Below are 21,936 nucleotides of genomic sequence, written 5' to 3' on the forward strand. Positions count from 1 at the left end.
CGGACAGAAGAATTACCAGGAAACTTTGGAATAAGGATACACATCGCCGATGAAGATAGCCAGAGGTTGTAGTTATACAGCGTATAAACGATGTAAAGTCTCAACTTTAGATTTGTAGTAACTTCTATACAACAATATAAATCAATTATTATTCATACTAAAGAACGGTTGTGCTATACTGTTGTTACAATTTATTGATAACAATATATATAGTTTAATTTGTTTGTTTTTTTTTAAATATTTATACGAAACATAAAAATATAAACGTGTAAGATTATCGTATTTTGTTCCTTTGTAGCCTCATAGTCTTTTCAATTAATTAACCAAATATTAATAAATAATACTACCTCGAGTGCTAATTGGAAAATGCATAGGGCATCGAAAAAGGTATGGAGTAATTTAAATATTATGTTGTTAAGTAACAGTCAAACCTTAATGACGGATTCTGAGTCCGGCTGACAAATTACAGTATCAATAAAAGGAAGTCTAAGACAGGTTACCGCGAAGATGTTTCTTACGGACATAACAATTATGACAAATATGTACCTTCTTATTTGGTAAAATAAATCTCGAGACAGCGAAGATATGATATTAAACGGGACACTAATCAGACCAACGAACATCAAATATATATATCATATACGTGTATTCGAGTGCTATATCTCGGTAATATTAGCGATTAGTTAAACAATACAATTATTTACATAAAAATGTATAGTAATTTACAATTTAACTCAGCGATGTACAAAGCTTATTCCTTTAATATTGGCACTGAAAATGATTACAATAGTTGATGTCAGCTAAGAAATAGTATAAATAAAATTACTAGGGTACTTCCATACACGGCACTGCTCCTCGAAGACTGCGTTGAATCATAATCTGTTGGACAAAAAAGTAAAGGCAATATATAAATTTCTTTACAAATTTTATAATGAAAGACTTCTTTACATTTATAGAAATTAGTATGGCCCACTTAAACTGGTAACTGGTCATACTTGAATTCGTGTTTGCAGTGATGTCAGTTATTTTGACTATGTATTTGCGTGTTGTTCCCACGAGAAGGTAAGTGCGTACTCCTATTTCACCATGCCTCCTGCTAAAGGAGGATCTTTGACAGTCCGAGACAAAAGTTGTTTTTCATTTATTTTATTATTATTTATTACTTAATATGTCATGTGGAACATGGTGTAATGGTTGCAGCTCCTGACAAACGTCGTGTAATACGATAAAAACTTGGCGGAGAGGCTAAAATGAGTGGCGGAGAGTTTATTGCCAGTTCTTCTCTTCCGTTCTACGCCCTTGATTTGGCACCCTTGAACTGGCAGTAAGTGTAAAATTAGAAGCATTTAATGTGTATTTAGTTTTTTTGACGTTCATAAGTGTACATTGTGTACCTATATGAATGAATGATATTTGACTTTGACTAAAGCTTTTGCTGGTGAACTAGTTAAAACTGATCTGGAGTCGTTATTGGTTAAAGTGATTGGTGTTTCTTTGTTCAATGTGTTGTTTTAATAAAATAGATGTCATTTTGGCTTAAATAATAATGGGTGCTGATTTACCACGAATTAAAACGTAACGTGTACCGAACATAATTAAAAAGCAGGAACAATAGGTAGAATTGAAAGTTGATGTAAAATAATAGTACAAAAGATACATAAATTGAGCAGGGATTCGCGTGTGTATTTGTGACTAAAATCATGAACATTGTCAGTAATATTTTAGTGAAGTATATATATTGAATACAAATTAAATGGAATCTTGACTTGAATACTTGAAGAAACTTCGTCCTTATAAATTTCTTGTAATGTTCTCAGGATTGTCAACGGCAGATTTGTGATGTTTGATGCCAGTGCTTACGGTAGCGTATAAAGTCGTAAGAAAACGATAGTAGATAGTAGACGTAGGTTGGGCGATTTGGAGATTTTTACCCACCTAAACAGGCCGCGATCAAAAACTAATCCGAAGTCAAAAACGTTATTATGAAAAGCTATGCACACTAATTGGTACCAATAAAATTCATATAAGATTAGACATTTCATTACACTCAAAACTTTGTCTTGAGATACAATTTGTAATACTGTATTTGTGCGCTATGACCGACATTTAAAAATAAGTATTAATATGCCCTCCTTCCAAGAAAGAAATCTTCGCAGACAAAGACACGTCGATCAGCTAGTATCAAGCAGAAAGTAAGAATAGCAACAACGTTATCTTAAAGAAAAAAAAGCTCTTTCAAACAAAGAAATAGACAACGGGAGAGTGAAAAAAGCACCGTACAAGATCCACTTAAAGACAAAGGAACTTAAAAAAAGTTATAAAGCCCGTATAAATATTTGAAAAATAACAAAACACGGTTTCGTCGAAACAAATATACGAACTACAGGAAATTTGAGTTCATTATAAAGGTATATAAAGGTTTTCTATTTAATTTATCTATCAAGAATACTGAGACTAATTGTTATATTTAAAAACAAATATGTAAATTCAAGGAATTAACGAAGCTAAGAGAACGGTAAATAACAAATGTTTGTGTATTTCTTTATTTTAAGTACAAATTTCATGACTAAAAACTAAAAGCTACCTCCCCGCCAATTTTTAGCAAAATAGGTTCAGCCGTTCTTGAGGGATAGACAAACACGGCTTCTTTTTAAATATAGATAACTAATATATATATTTCATTGCTTATTGAAATTGTAACATAGCAAAATAAAATTTGTTGTCTTGTTATTTATAAAAGAATTTAATATTTAAAATAATTATTCAATTCACTCACCAATATCTTTCCATTCTTCAACTTCGTAGTCCCCGATGACTCTGTTCTCAGCTGAGCTATCACGCCAACGATTTTTGTGCTTACCTAATGAACACAAACAAATTATAAATTCTTTAGAAATTAGCTTTAGAAATTAGCTCAGAAATTTAAGTTAATGTTTTCAAGTCAAGACATTCACGCGTTAACGTAGTTTAGTTATTGTTACAAATTATTGTTCGGATTTGTTTCTTACAGTCAATAATTTTGTATTAAGGCCGTGTTATTTTTGATACATAATCTCGATTGGTTAAACCTCATTTGGTTGTTTCCCTAACATACTGCAAATTAGGGTTGTAGTGTGATTACAATTATTCATATAAGAATATTGTAAAATGAATATAATGCTATATATTTGATATTGTGACTCTGTGATAATTCATTAGGTTATCATCATGCTACTTGTCTGTTGGAAATGTAAATGTAGAATGATATTCAAGGCAAACGTGTTTTCGTACATTTAGATTCGCAGACTAAATGAACAATTATAATTTAAATTTCCATCTTTATTGATGCATTAATAATAGTAATAAGCTATTTATTTAGGAGTATATCCATGTGTAGTTTTAATAAGATTTAGTAACAGTGCGGTCTTAGTTGCTCTCTTAAAAAAACCCTCCTATAGTGTGATACCAGCATAACAACGTTTCAGTATATACTTCTTCTTTGTAACCAACACTTTCGGTATACCAATGACGCTATGCCTATCACAATGCATCAAGGATGCTACCATTTTTCGAATGATGGTATAAAACCTTTAGTTTGGGTCTCCGCAAACGTACCTGACGAACTGCAGAACCTGCAAGCCAATAAGCCTAATAAAATTCGCAATATTAGCGTGTTTGACAGATTCAAGGGGGCATTAAAAATGCATGTGAAAGTGACTGTAGTGGACTAAAATTGGGACGTGTATCTCGCTCGTATTTACATAATATTAAGTTTCTCATGTAAATTAAATATAATTTTGTAATGAGAAATAAAGTTCTTTAAACATTAAACGTGTTGTTAAAAAAACGTAAGATGAACTTGGTGATCTGTAAACACTTAAATAATGCAGTTCTAAATCTCTACACAGGCTACCTCCAAAGAATATTCTAGAGACAGACATATCATGACGCTCTTTATACTTAAATTTTTTATCAACAATAATCAAAGAGTCCTCATGAAACGCCGACAATCTGCAAAACGAACTTGCAACTCGGACAATAACGTAATCAATAACCGTTACATACGCAGATGATATATTTTTATTTGGCCAAAGTATTTCAATTAAATAAAGTGTGTCTTACTATGGTACGGCTTATCACGCACACTAAAGAACATATCGCTTTGATAAAAGCAATAAATAGAATATTCAACCTTTCGTTGTACGTATAAAAGGATCCGAAAACTTGCTTGTCTAATCGCGCTTGCCCGAATTTCCAATTTATCCAATAACCAACTAAAAGGGTTAGATGGACATGAAAAATTAATATGGTGTCGATCCCAATACCGACATTTATTACAGAAACCACGTCAGTTTTGTATCAATACACTAAGGTGTGTAAAAACGGATCACTCCAAAAATTCAGTCCTATCAACTAATATTTGGTATATTTTAGGTGGTACGTTGAAGTCGATATTTCTTAGTTAAAGGCATGTTAAGGCAACAGATTTGCAAATTCATAAAAAAATCAAGCTTGTGTTATGTAAATTACTATTTTCTCTCTTTCCTTCAAAATCTATTCACGCTGCAAGAAGACTGTTTCTTGTTATATTATGTTTGTGCTTACTTCGTTTTCTCTGTCTTTATTTATTACACATTAATTTTTATGAAGATTTGTTTATGAATAAGGTTTGTTTTCATATAACGTTCACAAACGATAAACATATTACTTGAAATAATTTCATTTTTTTTCTTTATTTTGTCTTATACGTGTTACGCATTCAATTTGGTCACAATTGCAAAGTTGTCTCATTATTATACATTCTTGTTTAATATTTATACATTCAGGTCTTTTTCAAAAGCTGTAGGAGCCACGGATCTTCACATGCTCACAAACCTCTCTCGCTTCATCTACTTTCATACATTCACCATGCAATCTCGTCGATGATGGGTCTTTTTGTCCCGACCTCACCATCCACTGTTGCATATTCTACTCGTTCATTCTTACCACATGGCCAAATCGCGTTATATATAAAATATTTAAATAAAGATTTATTTATACCTTTTTTCTTCTGTGGAAAAGTTGCGACGTAACTGACTGTGGTGCTAATTGTTGACGGCGCTGCAATTTCTAGGAACAAAATGAAATAAGTTGGATGTAGTTTAATGAGCCATTTAATATGAAACAAATGTTCACTGTTGAATCGTACCTTTATATATCACCTTCGATAAGAAAACTTACACGCAATTACACCACAAGAGGTAATTAGCATCACAACAAAGTTCTAATTATGACAACTTGTGTCTAGCTTCTCTCAATTTCAATTTAAACTTTAAACGTTAAAATGACTAATATTACCATTACACCTAAGAGATGTCGTTTTCTTCTTAACACTAGTTATTGCTTTTCTCATAAAAGTTTTAAAATAACCCCTGATAATAAAATCAGATAACGAAAAATTTAATTACATTTGATATATAATTCTTAATAGAAATGCATATATTACCATCCAGACGTATAAGGCCGTCTGTCTCGCCCAATGAGTTCTTAGCGACGCAGCGGTACGACGAGAAATCTTTTGCTGATACTTTTTTTATTACTAGATTCATCTTCCGACTGTAGCCGTCATCGCTCAGGGATGTGATGTATTTGTTACCTATAATGTTGATAACGTTACATAATCTTGTCATATATGTTGTAAAACATTCAAGATTAATAATTAATCTTTGCAGAAGGCGACTATTCTGTGTCTTCAATACCGATTTTTTCTCCCAGAAAGTAAACAAGGACCTCAGACATAAAGGCAATCATTAGTCGAGAACGTATTTGTAATAAGATCCGCATTCAGATCACCTAGTAACATTTTCTACTCTTTACATCACATAGTAAAAACCATTTGACAGAAAGAGACGAAAGAGTTCATTAGTTAAGTCTATATTTAGACTGATTTGACGAAATACCAGACACAACGAATTCTGGGTAAATGTGCAACAATTATTATAACACAAGAAAAACTAAACATTTGCAACCTATGTTCCGATTACCCTGGGTAAAACAATTGAAAATAAATAATAAAAAAAAGTGTGACCTTCTGAAGGAAGGCAATACCTGATATTATCATATCTCCTCTATCCGTTGTCCAATAGTTTATAGATGAAGGGTATGCTTCAGTGTGGCACTCCAATGTCACATCTTGTCCTAAATACGCAGCCTCCAACTGGTTCGGGATTGATAACATTGGCGGGACTGCATCCAAATTGTTAATAAATCATGTTAATAGCGACCACAGTGACATGAAATACATAGATATTATATTCATATACTACTATTCATACTTGTGTCTGGTCTACGTGAGTACTACACATTAAAACTTGTTTAACTGATATAAACGCCAATAAATTAGACACTCTAGAAAGGCTTCATGACTGTAGACTACATGTCATATTATATATATTACCGGATGACCCGGTGAACTTCGTGTCACCTGAATATATAGAGTAAAATGTTGTTAAAACTTAATACATTTGTTTTACACATACCGTGAAGATCGCACACATTCTAATACTATAGCTATAAGATTTCTGAACACACCTTATAAATATTTCATTACGTGTATTTTTTATTTCTAAAAAGACAAAAGAACATCCAGCTAGAAAAAGTTTTTGTTGGAAAATTCAGTTGTTTTGAGAAAATATATTTTTTAGATTTAAATAATTAACTTATGTACTAAGGCTAATGAACAATATAGTCATCAAAATTGCGCGACACCTTGAAACATCGACGCTCCATAAATAGCCGCAAGAAACTTGTTTTTAACGAAAATTCTGATTCGTATACAGGTTGTATTCCTGTTTATTACTTTAATTTTTTGATATTAATAATATATAATCATTATATTTATATAATTTCTTGTTGTATCAGTAAGACGTGCAGCTGGTAGGGAGTTTATTAAATTTGGAATAAGATTGTCTTATGTTTTTTTCTGTATATGCGATTGTATTAGGGTAATAGTAATTTGTTTTTTAATTTTCTAGTGACAGGGATTTTTATTTTTTTAAGGTAATTTTCTGCAAAGTATTTTTCATTCAATGATCCTAGCTGCACTTTTCCTGTTATAGGTATAATTTTGAAAAATGCAAATAGCTTTCTGTAGTTCTCTTAATATTATGATTTTAATTTCTTGGAAGCAATTGCTTTTAAAATACGTATTTGTATTGCAAATATTTGATTTAGATAAGTTTTGCATGTTCTTCCATAGCTTGAAAGTCCATTTGTTATATAATCAGCCTGTGCTTTATATAGTAGAAGCAGAGTTTTAAGTGATATTTAAGTTCATAAATAGCCAAACATTCTTCTCAACTTTAACGAGACAAACTAACAGCAATCAATTTTTATACATTGAGATATGTGTAAGTCAAATTACACACAAAAAAACTTTCTACTAATGACACGGACAGTAGCAAAAAGACTACACCTATTAATAGACAGGTAGATAGATAGATACTAAGATACCTATATAAAATTGTGATTTGGTTTACCCCATTTTAATCTGCCTATAATTTTACCAGTATCTTCTGCCATTAGGCACAAAAGTATTGTCTACTACCTAGTATTGTCTTTTGTTAACATAGCTTTTACACATTTAAAGAAACACTTTTTTTCCAGATTGAAGCAAGTATTAGAAATAAACGTCGGAAAAAATTTAAATTATGTAAAATAATTATAAGTTTATAATAATAAATAGGTTCAATCCGGTAAAAAAAGTGTTTTCTTTAAATATTAACTACCTAACTAAAATTCCATGAGCTTCTAAGACAGTTATAAAAGGCCCATAATGTGTTCCTAAATTGTATCGGATTTGCAAAATAGCTTTCCAACTACGAGCGATAAACTTCACTTCAGAAGTCAAGATTGCATTATTAGGTAGACTGCAGTTGTCAATTTCTCTATTATAAGTTCGCTATTCTGAGGATTATATAACGCTAATACAGTTCAGAGGGTTACGTCAGCTTTAATGGAAACTGACGGCAGATTCATCAGAAACTCTCCCAGTTAATCGAGTGTAAGTTACGTGAGAATTTTACGTATCCATTATGAGATTTAGAACGTGCTGGCACGTGAATTAGGAAAGAAACGTCCCATTGGCTTGCGGAATGAGATGAAAATGTTCCGACCCCGATGGTTTGAGATAGTATCGCTATTATCACCTCCTCGCTGTGCTCATGTCAGCATAATGCCCTAATTGGGCGCAATTACGACCGATTCGGTGGAAGGCACCGTCAGGTAAACGCAGCTCGTAAATACTCGTTAACGACACTCACCCCTAGAAAAATTATTACGTATAATTTGCTGACACGTCTAGGAAATAAGATATAAGAATTTACTGTTCCATTTTCAAATCTGATAAATGTTAGTTAAGCCTACTATTTCGTTCATAATTCGTTTATGAAGTAAAGTACCTACGTTATTTTATTTAATACAGTTTGATAATCACGAAATTTTGGATATTTGACATGAGGACGAAGAGCAATTATTACATACACCAAATACTGCAATGATATTGATGTCTCCCCGTACTAAGCATTCAATTAGATTTGATTGGAACATGAATCTCTCGCAAATTTAGTATAAATTGATAACATTAAATATATTGAAGCTGGATGGCGAAATGATAATTATTTCTTTTTTAATAAAAGACGTTCTTATTACGATAATAACTTTGAAAGAAGAAAGAACGTTTACTAATTACTACTTTGTTATACTTGGAAAGGAATTCTCGAGCTTAATTCTTACACAATAGAAATTATATTATTCAAGGTATATTAACCAAGTATACAACTAAAAGCTAACTAGATTAAGACCATATATATATATATATATATATATATATATATATATATATATATATATATATATAATTTAGCTGAATTTTAATTTTTTCGATTAGTTTCACATCTTTGTCATAGCTTGGTACGAGTTTTTAGAATTACAATATTTAATATATATATAACGCGTTCTTAATTTCGACCAAGCGATATCAAGTTCGTAGGAAAGAAAAACATACAAACATATTGAATAATGTATCTAAAAATAAGACATAAGGACTCAAAATACAATTATGAGTGTTATCTATTAGACAGCATGTGTATTAAATGTCTATAATAAGTTGTAATAAGAATTATCCATAATATAACTGTTAATATACCATTATATACTTACATTGCACCATTAACACCACCCTTTTGCTGATAGAAGGTGGAACACCGTTTGAGGCTATACATAAGTAGGCACCCATGTGTAAACGGGACACCTTCGATATGGTAAGGTTTTCTCCGTCCACAACGTTCACTGTCAACAAGCAGTATTTAATGTACGAAAGTATAGTTGGTACTGTTTAATATTAATTATTTACCTATTTAGTTTTGTAATATAACATATTGAGAGTGTATGGTAGGGGTTGCTTGTACCCATATTGTTAGTAAAGTCTATCGGCGCGTTTACATGTCAACTTATTTTCTCTGAACTACATCGGCAAATGGAACAACATAAGAATTACAACCATATTTTTTTATGTTACAGGAGGCAGATCGGCAGAAGCATTAATTGATGTTAAGTGATACCGTCGCCCATGGACATTCGCACTGCCAGAGCTCATAAGCTCCCTGCTGGCCTTATAAGAATTGGCACGCTCTTTTCTTGATCACACTAAAGAATTAAGGCAATAATTCTCCGTATATTCCTCGTTCTACTTTTAACAATTCAATATAAAGAAATGTTTATGTCCATTGGGTCAAGGCTGTCTAACGGTATCAATTGCATTCGTCTGAGTCAAGTTGGTAGGACTAGAATATCGCTATTAGATTCTATAATACATTTTTCTGTAGACCTGGGAATAAAAGAATATCTGTGATTTGTAGTTCTATTTTAAAAGGCTAACACTCTAGGCATTACAAACTAAACCAGGTGGAGTTTTACTAACCACGTATTTATAAAGCACTTTCATTGAGGTATTATAGTTTTGTATAATTTATAATTGATGACTTGGTAGTCAATGTAAAATATTTTACAAAGTTAAATCGTGAATGGTAAAACACAAAACTACTGCATTCCATGCCATGTTATGCCATGTTTTAAGAATAATGAAAATTCAAGATCTCATTTCCTCCCGTTTCAAACACAACAAAACTTTTATATACGTTTTATCAAACATGCTGCTATGAAACAGAATTCGCTCGTTGAAACGTAAAAGAAAATCTAATACAATATTATAGCGAACAAATTCCGTTTTCAATTTCTGATTCAATCTTGTAAATACTTCGACTATGCGAAGATTGTACTACAATTTGTGAGCGTAACGTTCACATTATCATCATACCATTTCTTTTTCTAAAACGAAAATGGCGCTTAATTAACGCATGAAGTCTTCACAATCAATGTAATGGGTTCGTTCAAGTATTTAGGGGCATTTGATCTTGAACAAAAGGAATGCAAGTACAAGGCATTCCTTTTGTTTTTCCGTTTTAGGTGATGGTTACTGTAAATTTCGAGCGGATGTTTGGAGCTTAGAAATAGTTTATTTGAAAATATTGCGAGGGCTTACCCGATTCGCTGTTGCAATTGAATTCTTGGCCGTCTTCTCGTCTCCACATGACGTAAGGTTCAGGGTAGCCGGTTGCTCGGCATACCATGGTGACATTGGTGCCCTCACGTACGACCATGTCAGTTGATGTCATGTTGTCAATTATCATTGGTGGTACTGTGAAGTTAATTGATTAAATTGACCAACTTAACTTAGCGTAATGATATTGAAAGACTAAGGGCTATTGTGACAAAATATAAAAAAATGCCATTCGGACTTTGCAATGCACCTTCCGTGTACCAAAGGGACATTAATAAAGCACTCAAAGGGCTAAAAAAACAAAATAGCCCTTGTCTATAAGGACGATATGCTTGTATTTTTGAAAACTAAGGAAGACGCGTTACAGAGCCTTGAAATCTGCCTTATCACAGGCTGGTTTTGCATTTAATTGGAAGACGTGCGGCTTTCTGAAGTCCTCAGTGGAATATCTTGGCTACATTGTTGGTAATAATAGTATGAAACCTAATCCTAAAAAGATAATGGCTTTAGCCAACGCTCCTTTACCAACTTGTGTAAAGGAGGTACGCCAATTTAATGGTCTCGCTGAATATTTCCGAATGTTTGTCCCTAACTATCCCTCTATCGTGGTGCCAATATACGCTCTCACTAAAAGGATGCCAAATGGATCTGGACTTCCCAACATACAAAAGTCCATGCTACTGTGGTGGAACATCTGACTTCTGCATCCGTATTGATAATATTTGACCCCAATAACCCGATTGAACTACACACAGATGCAAATTCGATTGGATATGGAGCTATTTTATTACAAAAGGTAGATAATCGGTTAAAAGTTGTTGGTTATTTCAGCCAGAGATCAACAGACGCGGAGAGTATATATCCCAGTTATGAACTAGAAACCCTGGCTGTATTTAAGGCATTAAAGCACTTCCGACACAACCTACTTGGTAGAGAATTTAAAGTTGTTACAGACAGTAATGCTCTCAAGGCGTCACGTCACAAGCGTGAACTTTTACCGCGTGTACATAGGTGGTGGGCGTACATGCAAACCTTCGACTTCGAAATAGAATACCGAAAGGGTGAAAGGATTCCACACGTAGATTACTTGAGCCGTAACCCTATGGCAAGGAAGTGAATGTTTCGCGTGTGAGTAATGAATGGTTGCAAGCCGAACAAAAGTTAGTCCCTACCGTAATCGTTTTATAGAATCAATAGAAAATGATACTATTCAAACTAATCTGAGGTAGTCTTATACAAAGACAATTTGTTGATACAATATAAATTTTCAAGTTGATGGCAAAACTATAAGTCGCGTCTTAGTCCCCTAAATTTTTTGTTGGCAATTAATTCAAACGTTTCATGATGAAATAAAACATCTTGGCTGGGAGAAAACTCTCTCTAAGGTTAGATAATAGTTTTGGTTCCCAAATATGACTTCTATAGTAAGGGCCTGTGGTGACCATTGCCTACCGTGTAAAATAAATAAGAACCCTTCTGGTAAAAAGCAATCTGCCTTACATCCAATAGAGAAAATTGCAGAGCCATTTCATATCGTATACATAGACACGAGTGATAAATTAACTGGTGGTAGGACCACAAATGAATATGTGATTGTTATTATTGACGCATTCATAAAGTTTTGTTACCTAACTTCTGTCTAAGATATTATTACTATGTATATGTAATATATTCTACAGTATATGATATTGTATTGTAAAACAGAATTAAAATAATTATATTATCAAACCATTTTAAAAAACGAGCAATGGATAAGAAGTAATGAAATGAATCATTCGAAAACATCGGTTCTGATAAAAAAAATAATCAACGTATCGAATAACAACAAATGCTTCTGTTCAGAATAATAAACAACTGCCCGAGAAAACAGAAATTATATTTTGAAAATACGGTCTATATTGTAGAAGTTATTAAAATATATATTTAGATGTAAGGGCCTTTTGAAAACGTTTACACTTTGCTTTATAAAGAATTACTAAAATCTTTTGTATCGATTTGCTCCGTAGTGAAATACAAATTTTCTTATATTTATAGTTCAAAGGTTCATATCAGAGTCATCGATTTCCTCATACCAATTATTGTTACAGGTTACTATGGCTCGAAAAAGTTATCAATGAAAGAAACGCAATAATGTATTAGCCAGTATTACGCGACATCAAACGGCTTAATTATCTCTCTTATTCTATGCTCGTTTCTCGAAACTGTCCAGGCCATTTTCAACCTAAATAACTGAGCACGCATAGTATAAACACTGCATATTTTATAATTCATTCAATTTGAATTAATAGTTTATGAATTATAACTAGTCTAAGTCTCTTAAGTTTTCCATTCACTCACTGAGTGACCGATCATCAATACTTATGTCACTTCTGGCAGTCATTGAAGATTCAAATTTAGAAAACAACTAGGGTTTGGTGTATAAATCAATAAGAAACTAAAATATACTAAATTTGTAATTTCAGTCCAGTTTTCTAGATACATACATTTATTTAAAACAAAACGTTTTTAACATTGATATGGTTTTCAAATTATATTATATAAGATATTGTTAGGGTAGCTAATAACTTAAGACAGAAGGTCCCTCAAATAGAGACTGAATATATTAATTGACTAGGTATTATATGGATCTCACAACTTTGTACGATAGAAAACCTTAGATGCGATACATCGTTTTTTTAATAACACCATATCTTACTCGTATGACTCACCAACAACCTGGAGGTATCCCTTCCTTGATCGCATGGGGTCAGTGTTAACTTGGCACATATACCATCCTCGATCCATTTCTTGAACGTTCTTTATATGAAGATACCATGACCGGTGGTCATTGTAGGAGAGGCTAATGCGGGGATTCTGAGTGATGATATTGTGGTGAATACTTAGAATTGTTTGTGTGTCCACTCGGACCCAAGCAACCTAAAAAGATAAACAGTTAAATGTGCCCGTTATAAAGTATTTTTATCATACAAAAATAACAGTTTCTTCGCGCACACGTGGCAAGCTTTCATTTGCTGATGATGCTTTCATTCACTTCTATCGAGGCTTTCGATTTTAAAGATCGCTTTAGAAATTAAAACTAGCAAATAATCACTTGAATATAAATTTAATAAGAAACATTTTCGTTACTAAAACACATTAAGTAAATATAACCCTCGCCAATGGCTAGATTTTTAATGTAAGAATGAATGATGTGATAAGTGGGAGTAAAAATATGCAAAGAATATTTGAAAATATATATTTGTAATATTCGAGCTTAACATTAACATCAACATTATTAACCTTTATACAGAAACAAATTGCTAGACTTATGAGCCGTGTAATAAGGAGAGTGTTTAATTTCATGATGTCTTCACCATTATACGTATCATTATTTCTAATGTCGTAATTATTTAATTAAATCACGCAAATTTAAAGGGTAAAATATCTTAGCTGTTAAACTGAAAAACACAAATATAAAGAACATTACTTGTGTAAAAGAATATTTCATAAATAAAAATGAGTTTCACAAAATTCAACTTTCGTATATTAAAATATCTGTTACATATATGAATAAAGTAGAAAATGAGAGCGTTTTTAAATTAAGTTTTCAAGGCAAGATGGTGTAATACCATGTACCTAGTCTAGCCATAAATACTGATAAAAAGAAAAAAATAAAAAAAATCTATTGCAAATAACATTTATTAGTTTAACACATGCATATCAAGCAATGTAAAATATGAAAAGCTAATTTGAAGTGGTCTCCATTGCCTGCAATACAGTCCTTTAAACCTTGAGCCCAGATATCAATAGAAGCACGCACTCTTTCCAAGGGAAAATTATTCACTGCCGATCGTACGGATTATCGTTTATTGTGCTAACTGCTATTATTATAGTTGAAGTTAGTAAAATGATAATAATCATATGTCCACTTGATCCTACGGTGAAATACTTATGCAATGTTATTAGTATGTAAAATGTTTATATTTAACGAATTTTAGTAATTAATTTTGGTAGTTCTAAGGCAACTTTCGAATTCTGGGTTCAATTCAAACATGTCATTCGAACCTGATTGCTTTACCTACTTTCAAAATAACTCTTATATAACACATCCCAGTCATAACTTTCAAGCGATAAATGCACGTAAGCAGCCATAAAAGTTGAGCAAGGACAATCATAAAAGTGTTTAAATACCCAAGTTATTTTAAGTTTGCATTTATAAAGGACCACTTTGGTTAATTGTTTCAAAACTTTCAGTTTTCTTTCTTTATTTATAAATTATTTCACTGGAAAGAACCTTTAAAATAAATCAATGGCGCAACAACCTTTTTAGTTTAGTTTTAATGATCTTTTGTTAATCTAATAGGCAAGTAGGTGATCAGCCTTCTGTGCCTGACGCATGCCATCGACTAATGCAAGCCGGTTTCCTCACGATGTTTTCCTTCACCGTTCGAGCAACAAACGCTGCAACCACTAGGCGAACACTGCTCTGAAACAACGTCTAGCTTTATTTATATTTAGTAATTTGTGAACAAACAATTGTGATTTTGTTATATTAATTAATTAGAAATAACTTAACCCGTCGAATAACGGACCAATGAACTACAATGTCTAATAACAATATTATATTCTTAATAAACTGAAACGATGAAATGTTATGAAACACCTCTAATAACTACACAAGAGAGTAAGCATGAAAGGTCCAAGAAAAGTTAACAGTAGGTCTGGTGATTCGGATGCTGCATGGCATCATCTTTACGGAAGAGGTGGTGTGATTTTCACACCACCTCTGTGTGATTTGCACGCCGGCAGCATGCGGAAGTGAATCGTCATATCCATATCATAGAACTGTATACTGTAGTAAAAGAGGCGCTGGAAAGAAATCGGTCGAAACAGATTGTGCGCTCCAGATGTTTCCTTTCTGACCACGACTCAGACATGAGCTTCTAACTGATGAGAGAGATTACATTCTTTACAAAAGCACTGAATACCTATGTTGTTCAATAAAATCGTAATTTCAACTAACTAACCGTAATGAATTAGAAAAGCACATCATTTATTATAAAATAAAAATAAGAATGGAGAGACACAGATTACTAAACACTTTGGTGAATTGAGTTTTCTTTAATTGTCTTTGGACATGGTTTCCCGCACCACAAGCGTTATTCTGCAAAAAGCTGGACGGGTTAGTAAGATTTGGCTTCGTCATAGACTACGACTAAATAATGCATGGAACTGTCAAGTGATTATTTCAAGTACAATGGAAATCGACACATAGTAATTATAAATATTAAATCACATGCGGATTTTCATACAAAAATCACGTACTCGGCATTTAGTATTCCGCACTATAATTCACAATTCCAAGCACACAATGAACTAATTCAATAATCTCTTTGTTTCAGACCACAATGCTTCAGTCCACGAGCGTGGACTTGTTATTCGTCAAAGAATATTAAATCATCTTTGAGACTACTCTTCTATATTTGCCAGATGATCCGATTTAGGCTTTGAATGTAATGTATGACGTTATTTTCTTCTAAAATGGCGGACTATCCGTACCAATTTACATTCTAAATAGCAGAATTATTCGTAAGAATACTCATAAGTGGTAATAAACAAATCATAGAAGCTATAAACTAAATATTTAATTTTATTTTTTACAATTAAACGAATCACGTAGTAGATGCACGTATATAATCATTGAAGCTTAATCTTAACTATGTATTCGGTATTTTAAAGTATCTATAGTTAACGTTACCAAACCAAACTTATTAGTGCGTATGTAATAACTGGAGTATAAAGCGCTGAGTAGTGGGGCCGTATGGGGTTTTGGTTTTAGGTTTTTCCTAATCTCGGCATTAAAATATAACTTTAAATGCTTTAGATTACTTTATTTTATATAATAATGATACTACGGAATTGTACTTAATCGAACCGAAGGCACGGTTCGAGATCGTAATCCTTGGCAAAAAAGAATTGGCACTTAGCCACGGATTTATATTGCCATCTACTATTGTAGTTATGAGCGCTATATATTTTTAGAATTAGCATACAAAAGATATATAAAGCACGGGCTGTTATTTTTTTTTTAAAGGAGGTATAAACGGAGGACAATCAGCATTTTAAACCGTTGGACGCGGTTTTCATTAGAGTTTAGTTTAGAGTTACTTACTTTAAGCTTTGTATTATATTTGAAACCTTATACAGTAATGAAAACAATGTTATAGCCGAACATCAAAATATTAAACTATCTGTCATATTGAGTAATGTGGGCGTAGATTAAAGATAATAGTCGGAGGCGTAGATGAAAGATATGACTGATATTTAGGGTAATAAATATAATTATATATATATATAATATTATGTGTACTTTGAAGTAATAAGTGAAACCATAATCGATGTGACAAACCACAATAGTTTGATGTAATAAGGTCGGTCACAAGAAGACGAAGAATATATATTCTTATACAGCCTAGTCGTATTATCAGCTTATTTCTATCCAAGTATTTAATATTTGTGCTCGTATTTGTATGTTAAACATCGTAAGGATAACGGTACATCGTAGACCCAAAATCAAGGACGTGTCACGGACAGATGGATGATCAATTCGATCGACTGATCGATAGATGTTGAATGTTATGATTGACAAAATCTATAAATAGGTAATTATTATTTTTATTCGCCATATAATCGGCTGAGTCTGGTTAGATAATGTATTGATTGCAAAGTTGTTAGTATAAAAATATACCATGCTTATTGAACACACTGTTTTTAAATTATGTGTCTGAAAGCTTAGTCGGTTTTCTAATACCGCAGATTAGTTCCTTTTTCATTATAATCTGGTCATTATACGCCACTCCAGTTTTCCTAACTAGCCGTCCTGCATGATTAATACGGCGAATGGTTTCAGAGCAAAGTGATATTAAGTTGGCTTGTTAAAACTTCAGTGCGTCGCACGAGCGAAGTTGTATAGAATTCCGTTAACCATAAATCCGCAAATATAGTTGTAACTATATAATTATTTGTTATAGATACAACCAACTGGAGCAATGGAAGATTCTCAACACTTAATTGATAAGATTGAGCGTTGAAACTACACGAATTCATTTCTCGAACAGGGTAGTAGGCTAAGCCCTGAGCATCTATGACCTGTTTCTACTACAACATTGGCGTTAATATAATACATGTATTTTATAAACGCCACATTGTTTTGTTATCAAAAGTTAAACAATTGTTTAACTGCAAAATTTAATCCATTTTTTAGATAAGAAAATAAACATGGCCAACCAAATATCTCTATCTATCTACTTGAAATCGACTTCGTTATTTTATTCTTTGAATTGATAAAAATTGAATTTCTGGAAAATTAACAAACACGTATTGACTCGATGGGTATATATTGTGGTGGTTCCTCTACTAAGAATTATTATTTTAAAAACATTCTTAATAAAATGATATTAATTAAGTTATTTGAATAGTTTAGTTACGAAAGTAGCTTTCTTCAAGTGATTTATTTTCGTGCAAAGTTTGTTGCACACTTGAGACATGGTTTGTTTAGTGTGCAGAAACAGTATTTACAGTAGGAAAAATATTAATGTAAGCAAAAAGAGATTTATAAAAATCAATACAATATTTCACAGAATAAGACCGGGTGGAGGTCCTTGCTTGACCAGGCCCAATGGGCTGTGGTGATGAAATATGTAATGATAATATTTCGTACAGCATCAACGAAAACCGATATCTGGTCAAAGACCACTAAATATAAAGAATAAAAATGTTAATATTATACAACAATTTTTATTTACTTAAATATTACTTTGAGAGTGTAAGAATAAATAAAAGAATGAGGTAGGTTATAAATAAGCACTGTAAATATAAATTGAATATAACTAAACGACAATATGATGTGGGATATTATGTATTGACTCTGTGGGAAGTTTCCATACATTACCTTTTTTACAATGGCAACATCGTGCGCTGCTACATTCAGTTCAGGGCGTGCACGAGTGTGTATAACCGTTTGACGAGAAACGTGAAGTAAAAAAGCCACTGTAATGAGCCTCACGTGACATGACGTCACAAGTAGCGTCAAACATTGTTTATGGGGAAAACTCTGCTTCCTAAAGCTTGTATGTATTAGCTACTAGTAATAAATAAATAGACGTGCTTTTGGACTTCTCTTACAATCTTTATCACCTAACTTATAGCTAGCAAGCCGCTAATATACCTTATATCCCCTCAGGTCCTCAACGACGCAGGCGAGCAGCGCGTCTCTCCCCACTGTGACAGTAACATTTGGAACTGGTTCCACAAAACGTGGGAATAGCGACTCTGAAACAAACACCTAATAATATATTCCATTGTATCGTTTGCATTCGCACGAAAACGAAAGTAATCTTCCCTTTCTATCGTGCGTAGGAAATTATATTTACAAGTGATTTGGCATACAATTGTATCTATAAAATACTGTAAGTATTATATTCTATATACATACTATAACATTATAATTGAAAAACACAGGTAGTCACATTTCTGCGTTTGTGTTATCAAGATTATAAACAGATTTTTCTTTTATGTCTATTGTATATATAATAGACAAAACGCCCGAGTTTTTGTTTTGTTAACTAACAATTAACAAAATTCACGACAATATTTTTCAATTCATACCTAATTAGATGACTAGAAAATAATTATTCAACTTAAAATAATATCATAGTTGAGCGGAAATTATATTTGATCCGTTACATCATTCTCCATATTATCGACAATACCACAAGAAGGCGGTCTACTGGAAGTGCTGAACCTTGTTTAATTATGTATTCAGCCTGCCAGGTCAGTGTGAAAGATAACAGGTCAAAACTTCTTTGTATAGTCATACCTTCACTCAGTAATATAGGTAATTTAGATGTGTAATCTAGACTTTGTGGCTTAACGTAGTTAAAATAAGGACGCTAACTAATGGGGCTTTTTGTAATCTCTAACATTAATACTATGTTGGATGAATAAGTTAATGTTATATACATGCCGATATGAGTGATGCTCCAAAGGCTACAATCTATTTAGGCTAAACAACCTGAGACATGGAAAAATATCCGAATGATTGATGAGGGAAGGCGAATAGAACAAATCCATCCCATCAATCTTGGTACAGAGTAGAGGTTCTTGTAAGCGACGTTCGTCTAATGAAAGAAGAGCTTAAGTGCACGTACAAACAATTGGAAAATGTTGTTTCTAATACAACCTCACTAGCAAGACAGATGTTCTTTGCTTCTTTGAGCTCAAATATTACATTTTCTTAATAAAATATTTCGTACAACATACATGATTTAGTAATACCCGATTGACAGTGATCGAAAGACAACTCGGTGGTTTCTAGTTCCTAATAACCTATTTAAGTTGTAGTATTTTTTAAATTTGTTTTATGGGACAGGAGGCAAACTAGCAGAGTCACTTTGGGAGCCAGCGGCAGTCTTGCCGACCTTTGAGGGAATGGCACGCTCTTTTCTTGACGGACCCTAAGTCATATCTCTTCAATAATACACGACTGTTTCCTCCAGAGGTGCGCGGTATGCCTTGTGCTCTGGTATGAAACGACGAGTGTTAATATGAATGCAATTTTTGATTCTGCTTTAACGTCCGATACTGTAATTCAGACACGGATCATAAAATAAAGGCATTATTGTTTATTAATAATTATTTATTCTGGACCTTAATGCAAAATGTTACTGAAATGTTGAGTTATGTTTTAATTTAGATATATTATATATTATACAGTTATATAAAACCTTCTTTAATTAGTTTATTTCAAACCTCTTACAATGCAGACAACTTTAAGAATTAACCATCACCGGAAGTAGAATGTTTAACGAGAATGCAATTAACCGTCTGTGCTGTCAGAAAATAAACAAGCATTTTAATAAGCTTATAGGGAGCTCCATTAAGTTATGAAATTTATATATCAAGAAGAATTAAATAAAGATCTGTCGAGCTGATAAGATAATTATAAAATAACAATTTTTAGATACATGCTTTTTAAGTAATATTTATATCTTCAAGCTGAGATATATATCTTATTTATTAGCATTTATATCGCTTTTCACAGTACGCGTTACTTAAAAATAAATTTTATCTAAAGGGTTTTAATAAATGCCGACGTTATACGAGACCGTTTGGAATTTTGAGTTTAGTTTTAGTTTAGATATATATTATACAGTTATTTAAAAACTTCCTTAATTAGTTTACTTGTATACTAACTGTACTAACATATGGATCTCAAAGTTAAACGCCCATTTAAGCCCAGCATACAAAGCTACAGATGTGTCAAACATCGATGGTACGATGTATGATAGGGAAGAAAATAATAGACAAAGACAAGCTTTAATAAAAAAACTCAGGTAACAATAGAAATAAATAAAATTCAGTGGAAATGCGCGAGGCACATGGCAAAAGGAGCAGAAAACTGGAGCAACTACTAAACTGGTGCCCAAGTTACTGCAAGCGAAAAAAAACTTAGAAGGTGGATGACCAAATTAAAGAGCTAGCAGGTGGGACAAGGCAGAGAGTGGCACAGTGCAGAGAAGAATGACGGGATTTGGAGTAGGCCTTAACAAAAAAGTGCACACCTAGAATTTTTTTTATGTTACAAACGAGGCAAACAACCAGGACAGGCTCATCTGATGTTAAGTGATACCGCCGCCCATGGATACTCGCTCTGCTAGATAACACGGAAGCGCGCTGCCGGCCTTAGAATAGTTAAAATAGAAACGTGTTTAACTGTAAAAGTATCTGATTGAAAAGGCTAAATTTAAGAACAAAAATAAAATAATCTTCATTATTAGAATTATTATTGAAAGAAAACACTTTTTTACCGGATTTATTATGATTTATCTTTTTGATACATAAGAATTAAGAAGACATTAAGGTTTTATTAATTAAGTAACCACGATCTTGACGATAAAAATAATACGATTACAATTCAGGGAAATTTGAAACATAAATGAAGCAAGAAAGTGGTAATAGGTTCTGGTGATGTGGGTGTAAGCTATAAACATTTGTTACATTACGTAAAAAGTATATTTTTCTCCGGACTTAACAAATGTGTTCTATTTATTAAGACAAATCAAGACCTTTCATAATTGAGAATTTATTTTGGACTCGTTTTTTTTATGTATTCGTAATAGGAGGCATACCGCTGCCCATGGACATGCCAGAAGGCTTGCAAGTGCGTTTCCAGCCTTACAAGAAATAGTACACTCTTTTCTTGAAGAGTTCTAAGTCGAATTGGTTCGGAAATACGTCAGTGGGCAGCTGGTTCAACATGGCGATGATGCGTGGCTAAAAACTGCCTTAGCAAACGCTCCGTTGTGGAACGACGGAATTCG

General features: G+C 32.7%; 1 protein-coding gene across 1 annotated transcript in view; it reads right to left on the reverse strand.

The window, feature by feature from the left end:
• Positions 1 to 416: 416 nt before the first annotated feature.
• The window catches only part of LOC123714347 (lachesin-like), a 33,518-nt gene continuing 11,998 nt past the window's right edge, over positions 417 to 21,936 (reverse strand). Inside the window, exons 2-10 of the mRNA XM_045668567.1 lie at positions 18,783 to 18,886; positions 13,285 to 13,492; positions 10,559 to 10,714; positions 9,178 to 9,306; positions 6,067 to 6,204; positions 5,465 to 5,614; positions 5,020 to 5,088; positions 2,777 to 2,860; positions 417 to 879 (exon numbers count right to left, since the gene is read on the reverse strand). Coding sequence (XP_045524523.1) covers positions 797 to 879; positions 2,777 to 2,860; positions 5,020 to 5,088; positions 5,465 to 5,614; positions 6,067 to 6,204; positions 9,178 to 9,306; positions 10,559 to 10,714; positions 13,285 to 13,492; positions 18,783 to 18,886 — 1,121 coding nt within the window. The 3' untranslated portion in view covers positions 417 to 796. The remainder of the gene's footprint in view (positions 880 to 2,776; positions 2,861 to 5,019; positions 5,089 to 5,464; positions 5,615 to 6,066; positions 6,205 to 9,177; positions 9,307 to 10,558; positions 10,715 to 13,284; positions 13,493 to 18,782; positions 18,887 to 21,936) is intronic.

Source organism: Pieris brassicae, chromosome 9 (assembly GCF_905147105.1).
Source record: "Pieris brassicae chromosome 9, ilPieBrab1.1, whole genome shotgun sequence".
Lineage (NCBI taxonomy): Eukaryota > Metazoa > Arthropoda > Insecta > Lepidoptera > Pieridae > Pieris > Pieris brassicae.